This window comes from Meleagris gallopavo, chromosome 1 (genome assembly GCF_000146605.3).
Source record: "Meleagris gallopavo isolate NT-WF06-2002-E0010 breed Aviagen turkey brand Nicholas breeding stock chromosome 1, Turkey_5.1, whole genome shotgun sequence".
In the NCBI taxonomy this organism is placed as follows: domain Eukaryota; kingdom Metazoa; phylum Chordata; class Aves; order Galliformes; family Phasianidae; genus Meleagris; species Meleagris gallopavo.
This window is the reverse complement of record NC_015011.2, coordinates 187,308,997-187,327,412: the sequence shown is the minus strand read 5'-3', so window position 1 is coordinate 187,327,412 and position 18,416 is coordinate 187,308,997. Positions and strand designations below refer to the sequence as shown.

At 46.2% G+C, this 18,416-nt stretch overlaps 1 protein-coding gene across 1 annotated transcript in view; it reads right to left on the bottom strand.

The window, feature by feature from the left end:
• Positions 1-3,794: 3,794 nt before the first annotated feature.
• ME3 (malic enzyme 3) overlaps positions 3,795-18,416 on the bottom strand; it is a 49,896-nt gene continuing 35,274 nt past the window's right edge. The window contains 9 exon segments of the mRNA XM_003203535.4: positions 3,795-4,070; positions 4,799-4,897; positions 5,523-5,696; positions 6,584-6,726; positions 7,261-7,366; positions 7,957-7,991; positions 7,994-8,069; positions 8,715-8,812; positions 17,902-18,011. Of these exon segments, the coding sequence (XP_003203583.2) occupies positions 3,909-4,070; positions 4,799-4,897; positions 5,523-5,696; positions 6,584-6,726; positions 7,261-7,366; positions 7,957-7,991; positions 7,994-8,069; positions 8,715-8,812; positions 17,902-18,011 (1,003 nt within the window). The 3' untranslated portion in view covers positions 3,795-3,908.

The following is an 18,416-nucleotide window of genomic DNA, read 5'->3' as shown; positions in this document are numbered from 1 at the left end:
TAAAATGACTTTAAGAACAGAGGTTTAATTTGGGGCGACAGCTTAGGAACATGCCAAGCACCAGCGTGATGGCTAGGTAGCTTGAATTTCATCTTAAAAGACTTCAATCCACATTTCTTTAAAGGTTAGATTAGCCCCACGGACATAGAGCCAGCTGACAAACACCAGGCACAAGGTTAAAGTAAAAGGAGCACCAAAGGAGCATGACTCTGACCTTGATGTAATTTATTTGTGCTGCATTGTTCAGGGACCCTTTGCTTGGTTGAGTGGTGGGCTGGCTCCTGGGTGCTGGGGAGCAGCTGCTGCTGGCTGCAAGCTGCGTGCTGGCTTGGCTGATGGATGGCCACTGTACTGGAAGCAAGAGTATGTCATCTTATGGGGCAAACTACTTGACTAATCCAGGCCAGTGGATGCAATGTTGTTAAGCAGGAGTGAGGGAACAAAGAGAACTAAAGGGTTTTTCCTGGCAGTGGTCCTTTGGATAGCAATCAATTGCTAGGCTTAGCATCACGTTAGGGTGCTGCAGCAATCCTTGAAATAGTTATCAACATTGCCACATTACTTTGTGCCATTTTTATCACTGGTTTCAAGTCAGAGCATTATTTTTCAAAGAAAGAGAAAAGGAAGAACTGAGGGATAGAGGATTTGTTCTGTTGCTGTTAGAAAAAAGGGGAACAGAGAAATCCAAAGCGATCTGCTACAAATATCCTTGCATTAGATTAGAGCACAGAACACAAACAGCCAGTAGCTTCAAGTCCCATGGTATTCAGCTTGTGTTTTTCTCTGACTGATCGGATCTGCTGTACTGGTTAATGCATCCCATGGAGCAGCCACGCAGCAAGTTCAGATTTTGAAGGAGAGTCACTCTACAGGAGTTTTTTCTTATCCAGGAAGAAGTGCTCAATGCCACTGCTTAAATTTGAGACAGAATGTGATGTACTGCTACCAGTCCATCTCAATGAGAAAAACACTGCTGTTAGAAGTCCTCTACAGCCCTCAAGTGGCTCCCTGTGAGCCCTGCACACCCAATGATCCACTGCAAATGGTCAAACCAGAGCTATTCACTTTTCTCTTTTGCAGTACTCAGTTGGCCCCATTTTCCACCTGTTACCGTGTCACCATATATTAAAACTGGTTTGTAGCAAACATACACAAATACTGCAGCTTCTGTGGTATCTGCTTCATAAAAGAGACCGTGTCATACAGAGATGCAAAGATGAGAGGGGACTCTATAGCAACACCCCCCTGTTTCTAAGAAGATGCTTAATGACTGAGCCAGGTGCGCCATGGTGCACAGTGGATGGACAACAGAGGATAGGCACAGGGAAGGTTCAGAGCTACTGTCAGGAAAGCTTTTCTGCCCTTAGGACAGGCCAGCACTGTGACTGGGTGCCTTCAGAGAGTATGGGGTCCCTGTCCTTGGAGGTTTTGAAGAGCTGATGGACACAACCCTGAGCTCTGCCCTGGTGTAACCCGCTCTGGTCTCAGAACTGATGTTGCTCTGAGCCCTGCTCTTCTCAGACCAGAAGAGGTGGCTCAGTGCAGCTGTAGAGAACCACAAAGCATCTGTGGCTGCCTGCTGTGAGCTTCTGCAGCATTTCAGACCTGCCTGTGCACTGGCTGGAGGGGCAAGAAAGCAATGGCAGCTGATGGGACACATGTCAGGACCTGTGATGGTGAGTCCTCCCCCACCTTATGCCCCCAACTCCCTCCTGTGGCTTGGCCTTGCACACAGGGCCATGCACTGAGACACAGCAACAGTACTGATAACGCTCTCACAAAGACAGATCAGCAGCCACAAATCTGCCTCATACTACGGGGCTGAAAGAACTCAGCAGACACCTGTTTCAACAGCTGGGAGCCAACTGAGCATGCACCTAAAAACCAAGCATGACTATGAGTCAGTTACCTTACCCTATAAATAATGAGCAGCCCAGGAAGCTCCTGAGCTGGCTGAGTTGCATGATAGCATTTCCCCATGAGCAGGGATGCCTCTTGAGTTTGCACCTGTGCAGAGATGCTTAAACCTTAATGCCATGATGCCTTGCTGATACAGATCCTCAATAAGTGACTAATTCACCGAGATCACATCTTAGACTGATTGTAAACATTGTCATCTTAGATTGATTGTGCACAGGCATAAACCTGCTGTCACAGCAGGTCCAGAATTACAGAATTACAGAATCACAGAATCGTAGGGTTGGAAGGGACCTCCAGAGATCATTAAGTCCAGAGGGCTGGAGAACCTCTCCTATGAGAAAAGATTGAGGGAACTGGGCTTCTTCAGCCTGGAGAAGGGAAGACCAGGTTGGATGGGCCCTGGCCAACCTGATCTGGTGGGTGGCAACCAGCCCACAGAACGGGGATGGAGCTTTAAGGTTCCTTCCAACCCAAACCATTCCTATGGTTCTTTGATTCTCTGACAGGATGGGGCCTGGCAGGGAAACAGGGAAACAGTGCCTTCTGCCAGCAGGAGACAAAATTGGGTCTGCCTATACTGGCAGTTATGGACTTCTGCTGGACAGAGAAGGGTTTTCTTTTCCATGATCACCCCTCTTCTCGTGGCTCTGGCAGTCAGGCATGTCGCCTCTGGGGACAGGTCTCTGGCCCCTGGGCTCAGACACTTGCTAAGAATTTGGGCAGCTGTAGTGTCCAAATGAGGTGGGATGGCAGGAGGCTCCTTGAGGGGATGGCTTAGGCCTGGAGTTTGGACGGAATCCTTACTGTTCCCTGGGCACCTGAGCCAGCAGATTGCTTCGGGCAGTGATGGAAGATGCTTCAGAGACATCATTTTTTCAAATTAGGCAGGGATTTCCAGGTGAAAGGTGCTCACTGAGCAGCTTCTGCTGCTTCGAAAGATGGGTTAATGCTAAAGCCAGCAAGCTCTACCAGTGGGAAGTTTTCTGCATGGGCAGCCCAACCACTTGCTGCCTTTGCTGACAAGAGAATCCCGTCCTGGCCATGCTCTCACCCAGGGCTGCCCTCTTGCAGAGGCCAAGGACCATGGATTCAGCCACATCTGGCAGAAAAATGCCTCCTCACGGTGTATTTCTGGCTGTGTCATCTTTCCCAAGGACACAGGTTTGGTACTGCAGCCCCTGGCTGCCTGGCAGGCACTTGGAGGAGCCAGAGGGGAAGGGTCCCTCAGACTCTGGGTACACTATGGAGAAGATGGGAGCAGCAGGGGTAGAGGAAGACACTGAGAGAACAAGGAACACAAGAGTTGGCTCCTGGCTGTGCCTGTACACACAGCTGTTGCTGTAACTAGAGAATTGCCTTATCAACCTGCAACTTTTCTCACTGTTACCCATCTGATTCTCTCACCCACTCCACTGCAAGGGAACAGGTGAGCAGCCGTGTGGGTCATTTGCTGGGGTTGACTGACCACAGATGGTGACATCGTTCCTGGCTGACCAAAGTTCTGGAAGATACAGCAGTGCTCTGTGAGATTCTTCTTTTTGATAAGAAGTCATTGAGCATCTCTTGTTGAGGAAATGAGCCACATGATTACTTTCTGCCTCTGACCTTCCCTGGAAAATTCTGCTTCCTCTTGTACCTGCCTCTGTACAGACTAAATGTAGTGTTTTCAAATCTGGAGAGGGAACACCGATATTCATGGTGTCTGTGGGGCTTTAAATGATGGCAAAAGCTGCAGTGCAGACTGGAATGGACTGGAAGCATAGCCTCTCTCTCTCATCAGGGTACTGACTTCTCAGTGTGGACTCTATTTTGCCTCCTCTTGATATGCTCCCACAAAGAAAAAGCAGTGCCAAATAATAATAATAATAAAAAAGTACTTTGATTCAATTATTTTTATAATTCCTCAAGCCTAATATTCATTTTATATCAGCAGTGATATGGACCATGGGAACCGATGGAAAAAATGAGGAAACAGTTCTCACAACAACTTATACATCTTGTGTCTGCATGGCTGCAGCAGGCCACGTGTAATCATCCATAACGAAGGAATCGTAATCAGGACTATAAACAAGCTGTTTCACAAAGGCTTCTTTGTCTGCTGGCTCAGGGTACCAAGAAGCAAGACCATGCTTGTAGGCCCAGTTAACAATCTGCAAAAAGACAAGCAGCGTGAGCTGATGAAATAACACTGACACATTATGAAGTTGAAACCAACTACTGTTCAGCCCTGGTTGCATCATCCAATTTCATTTTTTTCCCCCTTCAAAATCATATCCCGTTTTGCTTATTATTCTTCTGACTCCCAAGCTGGCTGCACTTCATCCCTTGGGAATGCAAGCTGCTTGCAGCTCCTGTGTTGTGCAATTGAGGAAGGTGAGCAGCCCTTCAGCCACCTCCACTTGTACTCTTAAGCTCCCAAGTTACAATATGCATCTCTCAGTAACTCCTAGCAGGCCAATGTGATTCTCAGTGGGTGTCCCCTGAATGAGAGTTATAAATTTGATGTACACAGAGCATAAATCCCATCATTAGATAACAAGCCTAGATCTGAAAGAATATTTAGGTGCTTAAGTCTCCATCAAATTCAAAAGGAGTTGCCAGAATCTTCTGGCAACTTGATACATGTTTGATGTCAATCCTAAACCTGATTTTTCAAGTGCTGAGAAGTCTCACAGCTCCAAGCAAAAAAGGAGATATTTGAGAACTGTGAGGCATTCAGAATCAAGAACAGATCAAAGCAGTAATTCTGTCTGGAAGAACTCCTGAGAAACATTGATTTAGGCTACAGAATGAGATGGATTAAAGAATACACAAAACAGTAACAATGCCAGGGCTGGTCCTGCCCTCCTTATCACAGTGAAAATAAATGAGCACTTACTTTGACAGCGATTTTGAAAGATACCTCTCTGATGCTGTTCAAGGGGGGATAGAGTCTTCCCTCTGCAAGATTCTGCTCTGTCACCTCAGCAGCAATAGACTAGAAACAAGAGGAAGGCAGTTTATATAGATGGTCTCAAGCATGTGCCACTTTTGCTAGGAATATACAATACATGGTTGAAACCTAAGCAGCAACGTAACCTGCAAAATTATTCAAAATATGTGTGTTTATGCACTTCAGTATAGACTTAAAACTGGAGCCCAGGATGATAGAAATGCTGTGCAATTGAGGAAGGTGAGCAGCCTTTCAACCACCCCCTGTGGTTGACCTGTACAAGAGTACAGGTAATAAACAGAATCACAGACTGATTGAGATTGGAAGAGGGGTCTGTGGAGGCCATCTGCTCCAACACCTGCTCCAGCAGGGATACCCAGGGCAGAGTGCTCAGGACTGTGTCCCAGTGGCTTTTGGAGATCTTCAAGGAGGAGACTCCCTGGGTAAAGCTCCTAGAAAGGGGAGCAGCTGTGGTGATGGAATGTAAATAATGTAATGAGGGGAACTTTACTGCCACTCCTGTAGATGCATGATACAAAGAAGCATGAACTTTTTTTGAGACTAGGAATAACAATGACTTTTTTTCTGATGCTGTGCAATTTCCCCAAGCCAATTTCTCGAATTGCCCCTTATAGCTTTTTTAAAAAGTTGTCATTAGCCCATTGGAAACCTGTGCTGTGATGAGGAAGATGTCATCAGAGATGTGCCGGACTCCACAGGCTATGACTCCCAGCGCCACTCCTGGGAAGACGTAGGCGTTGTTTCCTTGGCCAGGGAAGAAGGTCTGACCATTGGGCAGGGTAACCTTTGAGAATGGACTCCCACTGGCAAATATACCCCGGCCCTGAGCAAAGAGAGAGAAAGAGGCATGAAAATTCAGAAGAGCCATTTTATATTTCTGCTGCTCTCCATGGTGTATACTCAAGAAACTCCAGCAATCAGGTAGACAAATCTCTGGGAAAGCCATCCCCTGCCGTTGATACTTAGGAAGGTCTGGTCCCCAGAGCCACACATGAAGTCATGAACAAGGCCACTGAGCACTGAGCAGGTGTTTGCACTGCCCAACTGCAAGTGCTCTGCAGTTGCTGAGAAGGCATTTTTCTTCCTATTGCTATCAACCATCTATGGAGCAGAAGGGCTTATGTATGGAGTGAAGATCTGGGGGCTGTGTAACTACCCCAGCCAGCAGCACTGAGACAAAGAAGCAGCAGGTAGCAGTGGGGCATAGGGGAGAATGAGACAAGGCCTTCTCTCTCACCCCAAATCAATTCTTGTGACAGTTCTTCAGTGCTACTGAGCATGAGTTGGCTGACAGAGCTGTTACACAAACAGATAAGGTGGCAAAGTGCAGGGGACAGCAGTCTGAGAGACGAGGGCATCTTGTCATTGTGAGCTTTATAGGCTCACAATGGATAGGCTCACAATGTAATTCAGGCTGGTAGGGACACTAAGGATATCTATAGTCCAAACTCATGGCAGGGTCAGCTGTGAGGTTGGAATAGTTCTCAGGGCTTTATCCAGTCTGGACTTGAAAATCTGCAAGGACACAGACTACATGAGCTCTCTGCCCCCTGCTCCTCCTCCTCACAGTGTGGACAGTTTTTCTTTATGACCAGCTTGAACCTCTCTTTGTTCCCCTTATACTTACTACCACTTGTCCTCCCACCATGCCCCCTACGGTATCAGCAGCATGCCTGGAGCACCCATCCTCCCTGTGCTGAGACCTGGTACCTCAGTGAGGCGATAGCACTGCTCTGCTGTGCACTCTGCTTTACTCGTGGGGTTGCTCAGGGCAAACACGATGGGCCTCTCGTTGAAAGCTGCCATGTCCTTCAAAATCTTCTCAGTGAAAGCTCCTGCAATGGCTGCGACACCTAAAACAACAGCAGCAGAGTGAGCTGGTGCTTTCTGACATCAGAGCATTGGACTGATCCCTCTTGAATGCCTCTTATCACTTAATGAACCATGGGAGAGAGCCGGGATCCATTTCTAGAGATGCAGGTGCAAATGTTGCTTTGTTATGCTCTGAAGAAATTAGAAACCTGCCTCAAACTGAAGCCCCTTTGCTCCTCCAGGTAGGGAGGTGGTGTCAGTGCTTGGGCTCAGTGCTTTGCCTCACAAAGTCCTGCCTGAGCTGCCTGTTGTCCTCATCCTGCCCTGCTTGTCTGGGCCCCAAATTCTGATGCAGTGGCACCTCCATTTGCAGCTCATCTGGGAGGGCTTTAACAGAGAGGAAGACTCCATCCCACGGCTGAAGGGAATGATGTGGAGAATTCAACTATGGGCAAAAGAAACCCAATAAACTCATTGCATTTTGACTCTGAGAACAAAAGGAGGCCCTGGAAGAAAGATAGGAACTCTCCTAAAAATTGAATTGACATGAAAAGGTCATGTTAAGGGAACTCCACCTATAATTGCTGTCGGCTTCACTTTCTGCACAACCTCTTCTAGTGTGTTCACACTGGGATGGTCCTGGGCAAACATTTCTTTCTCATGGTTCAGGTGGCTCCTGCCCTGTGAGGGAAAAGAAGGAATCGAACTTTAGGGTACTGGCAATAGGTAGAAAGATATTGGAGTAACTCACCAGTTCATTTCACCTTCCTGCCCTTCTTCAAACAGGGATGGGGGCAGGTGCCCCAAGGACACAGGTTAGTGGGCATGGTGGTGATGGGTTGATGGTTGGACAAGATGATCTTAGTGGTCTTTTCCAACCTTAATGACTCTATGAGGAGCTAGGGAGGGCAGAGCAGGGCTGGTCCAGGCTGGATCACCAAGCTGTTGTGATGTCCCATATAAGTGACATGCACAAGTTCCAGCGTTACTTGAGATTGATGCCACTGAGACATCATCCTACAACTTCAGGGGTCCATAGCAAAGTGCTGCCTTTGGGACAGCCAGTGCTGCTCATGCTGTTACCATGTTACCATGTTACTCATGTTACCATGAGATCCAGCTCTCTGAGCAGGAACAGCTCTGCTGACACCAGTGAAACAACAGCCTCTGTGCCAGAGCTGAGCAGGGTTCAAGGTGTCTGCCTGCTCTCGCCTCTCTTTAGCTTGCAGGAGGTGCTGAGGAAGTGGAGATAGCTTTGGAGATGAATTTACCTTGACTATCAGTCCCTTGGAGTCCACCATCCATATTTTTTGATGGCATCTGCTCGTGAAATTCCTTCCTTTTCCATGGCCATGAGGATGAGGTGAGCTATGCCCATTGCAGCCTGGAATACAGTAAATAATCATTTCATTGGGGTATCAGCATCTTATGGGGGAAGATTTTAAACAAAAGATGTATTGGGTCACCCCCCAGCACCGCTTAGAGCAGGAAGAATTTCTGCTCTGTGTACAATGGCACATATTGCCCATGGGCCTGCAAGTGAGAAGCTGTTGAGACCTGAACCAAGTGCACAGTCCAAGCTTTAGGTTTTTCTTCCTCCTCTCACTTTGTGCAAAGCACCAGACAGACACTCTGACTTATGCCCTGGAGGCAATGCAACTGACTGCATAAATTGAGGTCATGTTCTTACAGTTCTTTAAGTCTAATTCCTTTTGACTATGTCATTCAAGAGGGTCTGGTTTACCTTAAATACAAACCCTGAGGGCTCAAGCCAGCCTCACGTTGCCTCATAAGGGATGTCCTATTGACACATGGGCAGCCTTGGAGCATCCATGCCACTTGAATGCTGACAACTTCTGTGCAGCAGCAAAGTCCACCTGTGGGCCCACTCCTGACCAGTGACAAAGATCCTGCTTCTGTGCTTTGTCTTTGGGAAGCCAAACCTTGTAGGGTGTTTCCTAGTTGACTTTATTTCTCACTTAATATTAATTTAGATGGTATTTAGGAACAAACTCAAGAACATTCTTACCTCTCCAGCTCCCTGGAAGACAAACTTATGGTCAGAGAGCTTGTTCTTTGTGATCCTTAAAGCTGCAAAGAGGCCAGCGACTGCAACAGAAGCAGTGCCTGAAAAGAGAAAACACTGTGTGAGTGTCATCTTAGCAAAGGGATTCCCCATCCTACTGATAGAATCACAGAATGGTTTGAGTTGGAAGGGACCTCAAGGATCATCAAGCTCCAACATCAAGCAGGCAGGGCCACCAACCTCCACATTTAATACTAGTCCAGACTGCCCAGGGCCCCATCCAACCTGGCCCTGAACACCTCCAGGATGATACTGATAGCTGTTATAAACCTTGTGGAAGGAACCGTGCTCTTAAATCTTTGGGTGTTTGGCATTATTTTCTATCTGAGATTCAGCGTCTCTTTGACTCTGAGAAACCAGTATTCTCCTGCCTTGCAGATGTCTTCTGAGAATTAGTATTTCCAAGTAGTAGTGTTCATGTGTAGTGTTAATCTAATGTCCTATCCCGGGTGAAGCACAACAAGAATTCAAGTAAGGCCCAGGCTAGTGAGACCTCAGGCACTGCTGGTGCCTTTTAGGCTAAGAAGCCTGCTTTCACCAGTCTTCCAGTGTCTCCTATGATCCTGGCCATTTAATCAGGTTTTTAATCAGCCAGCAGCCTGGGAGCAAAAGGAGAGCAGCTCAGGAGCAAAGCATGACCGTGAGCAGTGAAACCAGCAGATGGTGCTGCTGCATCTGTTGAGATTCGAGAAAATGAGCTCTACCTGCTCCTTTTCTTTAGTGCCACAGCCACAGCTGAAGCAGAAATTTACTGGTATGTCACGGCGGTGGGGAATGATATTCTCTCTCATTATTTCCACGTAAACACAAAACCTAGTGGGAGCACAATTATTCTGGAGGAGAAGTAATTTCTATTGACATGAGTAATTTTGCATTAAGCTGCACAGAAAATCTAGAAGTTTTTGTCGATACCGTCATCTCACCACAGTTTTGCTTTTAAAGCTCAGATGAGTTCAGTTCTCCAAAAAGGAGTCATAGCTGCTACCTAACAGTGACTCTGCTTTAGCAGAGGTGGCAATGGCCACATCCTTGTAGCAAACGATGGCACCATGGTGTCACACAAGGCACCCAGGTGCAGAATGGCAGCAGCGTTCTCTCTTATTTGTGAGGGCATTGCAAGCATCCATGCCTCAGACATGGACTAATGGACAATGGACTAATCTGGTGGTTTAATGTTACAGTCTGTGGTTTCTTAAACCTCTTTCACTGAAACTTGCTTCAGCACTAAGGATGAGGTCCTTTTGTTAGCTCAGAAAACAATTTATTTCCAGGCTTAGACCAGCTGGGTCCAGTTAAAAAAAAAGGAGATGATGGGGAGGGAACCAGTCACAGAGTGCTCTGCTGCTTCAGTATTAACGATTAACAACTCAGACAACTGAAGGATGTACATGAGGAATTTCCTCTTGCTTTCCCTGCCTCATTAAGCCATGTGTACAGTGACATATTCACCTGGTAAAACGCCATGCCATCTAAGTAGAAAGATTGCAGGAGAAAACAGTGAGCAGCCAAGGAATTGATAGGAACAATAGATAATGGCATAGTTCTTAGATTTTGCTTTTTTTCTGGGTGTCCGTGCTCATTCTCCAGATTTTGGAGGTCTGCCACCAGCAGAAATGCTCAGCTTCTGCCATGCCACTGCTAGAGGTGGGACTCCCTGAAGAAACAGGGCTGGACCCATGCTAAAGTCTCAGAATCGTTTGGATTGGAAGGGACCCTTAAAGATCATATAGTGCAACCCTCTGCAATGAACAGGGACACCTACAGCTCCATCAGGTGCTCAGAGCCCCATCCAGCCTGACCTTGGTGTCTCCAAGGACGGGGCATCCACCACCTCTCAAGGCAACCTGTGCCAGTGCTTCACTAAGTGCATCCCAGCAGTGTCTGTGCCCCCACTGTTTTCAGAGACAAGATCACCCACTCTGGCAGACTGAACAGCAAAGAAGAGGGGAGAGTTCAGGGCCCCACATTCTCAGCAATACCAAGCTTGAGATATCTATGAGGATGTGAACACACTCATGCATGCTCATACACTATATCCCAGTCTCACTTTGAGAAATCCCCTAATCGCTGTGTGGGTGATCAGAGGAAAAGGTCCAAGAGTGGAACAATCAGAATGCAGCAATGTGTCAGGTCAAAGCGTGAGCAGCAACAGATGCCTTTAAAAGAAAGCATTTAAAAGAAAGAAGCATAACTGGAGAAATATTTTGTTTCTCTTGGTTCTGACAAAGGGAAAATTGCTTTCTATTCTGTGATTGCTGAGAAGGGACAAATGGTGTTGGCAAAACCATTTAAAACAGCAGGAAAATGTTGGTGGGACTTCCAGGAAAGGTAGTCTGTGTCAAAGAATCATCAAATGGCTTGGGTTGGAAGGGACCTTTAAGATCATGTAGTTCCAACCCCCTGCTATAGGCAGGGACACCTCCCTCTAGACCAGGATGCTCACAGCCCCATCCAGCCTGGCCTTGAGTGCTTCCAGGGAGGAGGCATTCTCTACCTCACTGGGCAACCTGTTCCAGTGTCTCACCACCCTCACAGTAAAGTGTCCTTTTAAAGGTGCTACATGCAGGGATTTGAGAAGCAAGGTGTACAGTGGACACTGTTTCAGCAGTGTGCTTTGCAGAGCAGAGCCTGGTGGGACAGGGTGTGCCTTTGCTTGTCCTCTGTGCATACATTGCAGAGAGACCAACAGCAGGGCTCTCCTCAGCTCTGCTCTTCCTAATCCTCCCTCTCTCTCCCCGCATCATGCTTCCAGTCCATCCACATCTTCTGAACTGCATCTCAGCCCCATTACTCAAGTAACAAAGTTACAGTACCTTGGCCTCAGCTCAATAGTTGTCTTTGATAATTACAATTTCTGAGTATGTAACAATAGAAGCATCTCTATGCAGGCGAGTGCACAGCTGGTTTGCATAAGGGGTTGGCTAATCATAGAATCATTGAATCATTAAGGTTGGAAAAGACCTCTAAGATCATGTAGTCCAACCATCAGCCCATCCCCACCGTGCCCATCAACAATGTCCCTCAGTGCCACATCTCCACATGTCTTAAAACATCTCCAGGAACTCCACCACCTCCCTGGGCAGCCTGTGCCAGTGCCTTACCACTCTTTCTGAGAAGAAATGTTTCCTAATATCCAAACAATCACAGTGCTTCAATTCCAAAAAGACCACAAAGCGAGACGTGGAAAAAAACCCCCCGTCACTACAAGTTGTGGCAAGAGAAAACCAAGTACCCTTCAACACATCAGTCAATCTGTTTTTCAAAGAGATTGAATGCTGCTATTGCAGAAAACTGCTTCCTCAAGTAATTAGCAAGAGCCAGCTTGGCTGGTCTGTATGTGATGTGAGATAGAGAAGGGCACACAGAGGAAAATGCTCACAAAGCATCCCGTCTGTGTGAGGCTCAGTGGGTGATCTGCACTATATCACAGGCCAGCGAGCAGCCCTTGGGAATCTCTCTGGGGACTCCAGACAAACAGGGCCAGCAAAGGAAAGAGCATCTGAAACTGTGGTGCGTTCAGGAAAATGGCTTTCACAGTAGGAATTTATCTCTGACACTCAGGCATGCTGAAAATATTGTAAACATTAGAGAACCACTCTCCTGAGGCTGATTTTCTGCTTGTTCTAGTGTAAGGCAGAACTAGCCCCATAGATGTCAGTGGAGCTGCACTGGAGCAAATTGGAGGGAAAGGATTTGCTCCGCAGCTTAGCAGAGATGGAAAAGGCAGAAGCACCTGGTGATGTTATCCTGCCTCCAGAGCAGGGGCAGCATACAGAAGTGGCACAGGTGCAATGAGAAAAGCGCTGCCAAGTGCTGATGCCAAGGCATCATGTGCTTGGCCTCTGGGCTGAACCCAGGCATTCTAACAGGAGAAGTGATCATAGAATCATAGAATCATTAAGGTTGGAAAAGACCACTAAGGTAATGTAATAGATTCTATGTAGTCAACTATTAACCCATCATCATACCACTAAAGCATATCCCTAAGTGATAGCAGCAAGCAGCCACACTGCTGCCCATTTCTCCTTCTGGCATCCGTCCGGATGGCATTGCAGTGATGGAAAGGATGGCCAAATTCAGCCCTGTCTTCCCATTTTTACCCTTGCCTGCTTGCCATTAAAACCATGCCAAGTGTTAGGGCCCAGGCAACAGCAAACACCCATTCAACAGCTCCAGTGAAGGGCAGCCAAGAAAATATATTTAAATTTATGGATGCAGAGGAAGCACAGAGCTTTTCCAAATCCTGGTTCACATGAACATTCAGCTTGTTTTCGGAAAGCAGAGCAGAGATTGTCCAGATGCACTCCAAATGCATAATAAAGTCAAATACAACAAAGCTGAAGCAAAAAGCTGTTGAAGCATTTGCAGCTCAATGCTTCACCCTCGTGTCTGCTGGCTATTGTTATCCTTCTCCCATAGGGTCTCTGTAAGACATTAAGAAAATAAATCTAGAAATGGCATGGAGCAAGTCATTGAGAACAGCAGTGAAATGCAAAGCATCAGTGCTCAGGGAAATAATTCACATCCTCCATGAACAGATCTAGGACACTGTCGACCCACATCTCTGGAGAAGGTAGTAAGGGTGAAAAGTCATAATCCTCAAAATAATGTAACATAAGGGCCAGATCTTTAGGGCCCTGCACTTCAAAGCCCAAGGCACTGAAGTCCATTCCTACCCAGGAGTTTGGACTGTTCTGATCTGGCTTGTTTTGCAGACAGTGAGTGATTTGGGATGAGAGATAATGGCCTTAGGATGAGAGGTAATGGTCTTAAGTTGCGCCAGGAGAGATTCAAGTTGGATAGTAGGAAACATTTCTTCTGAGAAAGAATGGTGAGACACTGAAACAGGCTGTCCAGGGAGGTGGTGGAGTCACTGTCTGTGGAGGTGTTCATGAACTGTGGAGATGTGGCACTGAGGGATGTGGTTAGTGGGCATGGTGGTGATGAGCTGATGGTTGTACGAGATTATCTAACTGGTCTTTTCCAACCTTTGTGATTCTATGATTCTATGGTTTTGTTATTCAGACACAAGTCTTGGAGCTGGCCCTTGAATAGTTAATGTAGTAGCAGCAAGGGAAGATACAGGAGCCTCTTCTGCTGCAGAGCACAGCAGGTCCAAAAGGCCTTGGCAATGGTGAGCCCCCAGAGGACTGAGAACATCTTCATGTCTATCTTCAGAGTGGGTGAACCCCCATGGGGGGAGTGTGCTGCTCTGGAGCTGCCTGGCAGGACACAGCCTGCTTTGTTCTGCATCAAAACTTCATCCAATGCTCCCTTTCTATTGTGCTCCCCCCTCCATAGTTTCCTGTGATAATTACTGATGCATTTTCCATGCCAGCTGAAACAACAAAGTAAGATACTGCGACATTTTAATCTGCTGAAATTTGTCTTTGCCTTGCCAAAAACTAGCCCTGCTTCTCAAAACACAAGGAAATGTGCAAAATGGGCCCAAATCTTTGAAGTTGCTCAGATTTGCAGTGCTGGAGTCAGCCTGTTCTCAACCTCAGCTACGGTAGTGAGCAATGTTCCTCCAGGCTGAGGCACTGCTGCCTGAAGGGTCCTGGAAGGCTGATGCTACGGGTGCTTAGTGGGTTAAGAGATATTTGGAGTCATACATTCAAGACCAGGTTAGATGGGCAACCTGATCTAATGCCTGATCTGGTAGTTGGCAACCCTGCTTGCAGCAGAAGGGTTGAAAGTGGATGATCTTTGAGGTCCCTTCCAACCCAAGCCATTCTCTTATTCTGTGTTCCAACAACAAAGGGGAACCATTGCTTCTACAAATGGGAAAAGATTGAGAAGTTCTCTGGGAAGAAGTCACTGCTGTGCACAGCTTATGGATCCCTCTAGTTGTGGAGGGACATTAAGGTTGGAAAAGACCTCTAAAATCATCTGGTCCAACCATCAACCCATGCACACCATGCCCACCAACCATGTCCCTCAGTGCCACATCTCCATGGTTCTTGAACACCTCCAGGGACGGTGACTCCACCACCTGGGCAGCCCGTGCCAGTGCCTCACCACTCTGAAAAGAAACTTTTTCTAAAATCTAACTTGAACTTTCCCAGACAGAGTTTATGCTTGCTTGCACTCAATCAGCCCTGTCCAGAGGAGGGCCATCAATGTGACCATGTTTTATTAAGCTGGAAGAGAGTAAAAGAGGGCATCTGATTTCTGTCTAAATCCACCTCCTGGAAGGATGTAGAGAAGGTTGGCTCAGATTCTTCTAGAAATGCACAGCAAAAGGATGAGGAGCAATGAACACAAATTGCACCTAGGGAAACTGCACTTTAGGGGAAAAATGCACAATGAAGATACATAAACTTTGGAATAGGTAGCTCAAAAATAATAGAATAGAATAGAATAGAATAGAATAGAATAGAATAGAATAGAATAGAATAGAATAGTTCAGGAATCTCAAATCTCCATCCATGGAGATACTGGAACTCATCAGGCTGGGTGAACCTGACCTAAAGCCAAAGTTGGATCTAACTTTGAGGGGTTGGATTGGATGATGTCTAGAAGTGCAATCCAAATTGAACTGTTAAATGGTTTTATTAACTTCTTGTATGAAGTAGGAAAGCAGAGGATGCCTCAGGGGTACACAGGGCTTGGCACTTCTGTTTTCAGTTGCCTACTTTCTGTTTAGAGCTGGGCACAATTTAGCGGAGCAAAGTTACAAAAGGAGCACAAAGAGCAGGATTCAAGGCAGTCTCATGTCCCTCCAATTTCACACATGCTGCACTGCCTGCCCTGGTACTTCACAGGGAGAAGGGACAATCAATTTTCTCCCACATAGCTGAAATTGAAGCTGTTGGCCCTTGCATGAACCCAAGCAAAGCTGGGAAAGGACTGATGTCATCACCCCACAGAGGAAGGAGAGCCTCTTCCTTAATGGGGAGCCCTTGTGTGCAGGCACTGCAGGCCAGCTCCTGCTAGCTCTCAGGCTAATGGCTTTCAGAATGAGAGCAATCACCTCGTCCCTATTTGTGGTACCTGGCAGGTGTCCCAGTCAGCATCAGGCAGGCTTGGGTTGGGTTGAGCTGGGAAGGGTCTGAATCATTTTGACTCTGCTGGGTTACGATAGATTTGGCAATCCGGTCGTTTGTGTGACCCAAAATAAAAAAAATTAGGCTTTAATATTTTAAACTGCTTTCTGTTTGTGTAAGGCCCTGGGACAGCAAGAAGGAGGCCTAAGGGAGATGAAGTGGAGTAATTTATCTTCTCTTCCCACATCTTGCCTCTGTGGGTGGGTGTTGGCACACTATATATTTAGAGTCCCACAAACCAATGGATGAGGACTTCAATTAGTACAGCTCAGGCCTGATTTACTTTGCATTGCTTGTGTCTAAGAGATGTTTTTAAGTCAAAATATACAGTGCCAGCTCAGAAGCTGGGATTATTCAGGCTTCAGGAGGTCTGCTCCTGTCTGACTTGAGCAAAATAAATGCAAGGCTTTGCATAATTCTCATTAATCATTTAAAGCACAGTTTGCATTGAAGTCTCCCACTTTTTTACTTTTTTTTTTTTTTAAGTTTGACAAGTCATGAAACACCAACATGTTAGAAAAGAGAGAGCCTGAAGGAAAAACAAAGAACAGGAGGGTGTAAGAGACAGAAGGGCACTGGCTGACTTTCTCTTATCAGCTAAGGATACAGAGGGGTATATTAGTGTGGGTGAAACAGACTCATCCCAAATTCAAGTCCATTAATGTCTGACATGACTCCAAGGCAGAGTTAACTGAGCAGATCCAAGTTGTATTACCTTCCTAAAGGTCCCCCAAAACTCATTCCTGACCATGCCTCAGTGTTCCCTTTTCTTTCTGACAGCTCAATAAAAAAGCCTCAAGCAGTGCCTTGCTTCCCCTGACTCCTCGTTTGTCAGCTCAAAGGATCAGAAAGATTTCTTTCCATACCTCCTACTGTGAAACCAGTGCCAGCTAGATGCTTTATCTGAGAACACAAGGGGCTTTAGTAAGATGTAAAATCCTACTGTCCCCTCAAGAAACCTACATCCAGCCCCACAGATCTGCCTCATCACCTGGCTTCTTTTAAGTGATGAGTTCCCTTTCACCCACATAGAGAGCAACTAATGCAAAATAAGCTTTTGCACTGTCTGCTTCATATTCTGGGGCTCCTCTGTTCATCTCCTGGAAAGTTTGAGTTCCTGGCACTTCCATTCAAAACTTCCATTCAAAAATGTATGCCCTGTATTCTGTTTCTCAGTGCTTCTCTGTCCACTGAAAGCCTTTCTGGGTAGCAAGAAAAACTAGCAAATCTGCTTGTACAGGAATATATGCCTCACCTTCTATGAAATGCTTAAACTCTGCTTCTAAACCCTCTTCATGAAAGTGTTTTTGAATGGGAACACACACCCCACCACACCATATTCCCACAATCCAAGTCTCACTCCCAGAAGAACTGGTTATTTCTAGTCACTTGGGAGATGCTGTCTCTGTTGGATGGGCAAACACAACTTCCAGTGGTTTAAAGCAAAGTGAGCACAGGCAGGAATGCCACCAATGAATCACCTGCATGTCTCTGCACACTTCAGCAATTCTGCTGACAGCTGAGCCTCCCCTGGCCTGGGAGAGATGCTGCTTCTAACCCCAGCTGTGATGGTGTCGTTGCTCTTTGGTGCTGATAGAGCAGTGTTAACCACTCTAGGGATGTTCTCAGATTACCCCAGCATTAGCATCCACAGTCAGGAAAGAAACTGGTTTTACCTTATCATTTCTGCACGTAATGGGGAGGATAACAATAGAGGAACGTTGCCAGGATCAGCTAATGACCACCTGGAAACTGGAAGGCTTGTGTAACCGCTAGAATGTCAGTATTGTTTTAGATAGATTATAAGAAAATTAATGGGACTCTCGAAGTTATCTTAACAACCTGAAGCACACGATCCATTTTCCCCAGAGAACAACATAGCTGCAGAGAACAACTAAATTATCAAAAGCAATGGAGACTCATTTTTCAACTTAACCAGCTGTGGTTTTGTCTTTTTTTTAATGCTTGTGTGTAAATGCTAAAACTTATCACACATCTGAGTAATGTGTAACAAACACTCCTGTGATCTTCATCACTTTCCTCATAAGAAGGTGAAGTTTGCACTTTTCTACTGTACTCACCCTGAATATCATCATTGAACGTACAGTATCTGTTGCGGTACTTGTTGAGGAGACGAAATGCGTTAGCATTGGCAAAGTCTTCAAACTGGATTAGGCAATTCATACCGTACCTGCAAGATAAGGGGTTATTAAAAATGCATGAAGATATTTCCACAACCTAGAATAATATATACACCTTTTACTGGGATAATGCCACTAGTAGAGACTCAAGCGCTGAGATGAAAGTGTAACAGTAGAAATGTACCATGGTAACATCAAACAGGATCACATCCTTTCCAACTTGCACACACTTAGAAATACAGAATCTCTAACTACTAGTTGTATTCATAATTTGCCTACTCAAGGGACACGAGGGGCTTCTTAATATATCCATATATATGTTTGTATATATGTGTACATATTGTACACATTTTTGGACTATCGTTATAACAAATTTTCAGTGGTATCATAGAATCATAGAATCACTTGAGTTGGAAGAGACCATTAGAGGCCATCTGGTCCAACCCCCTGCAGTG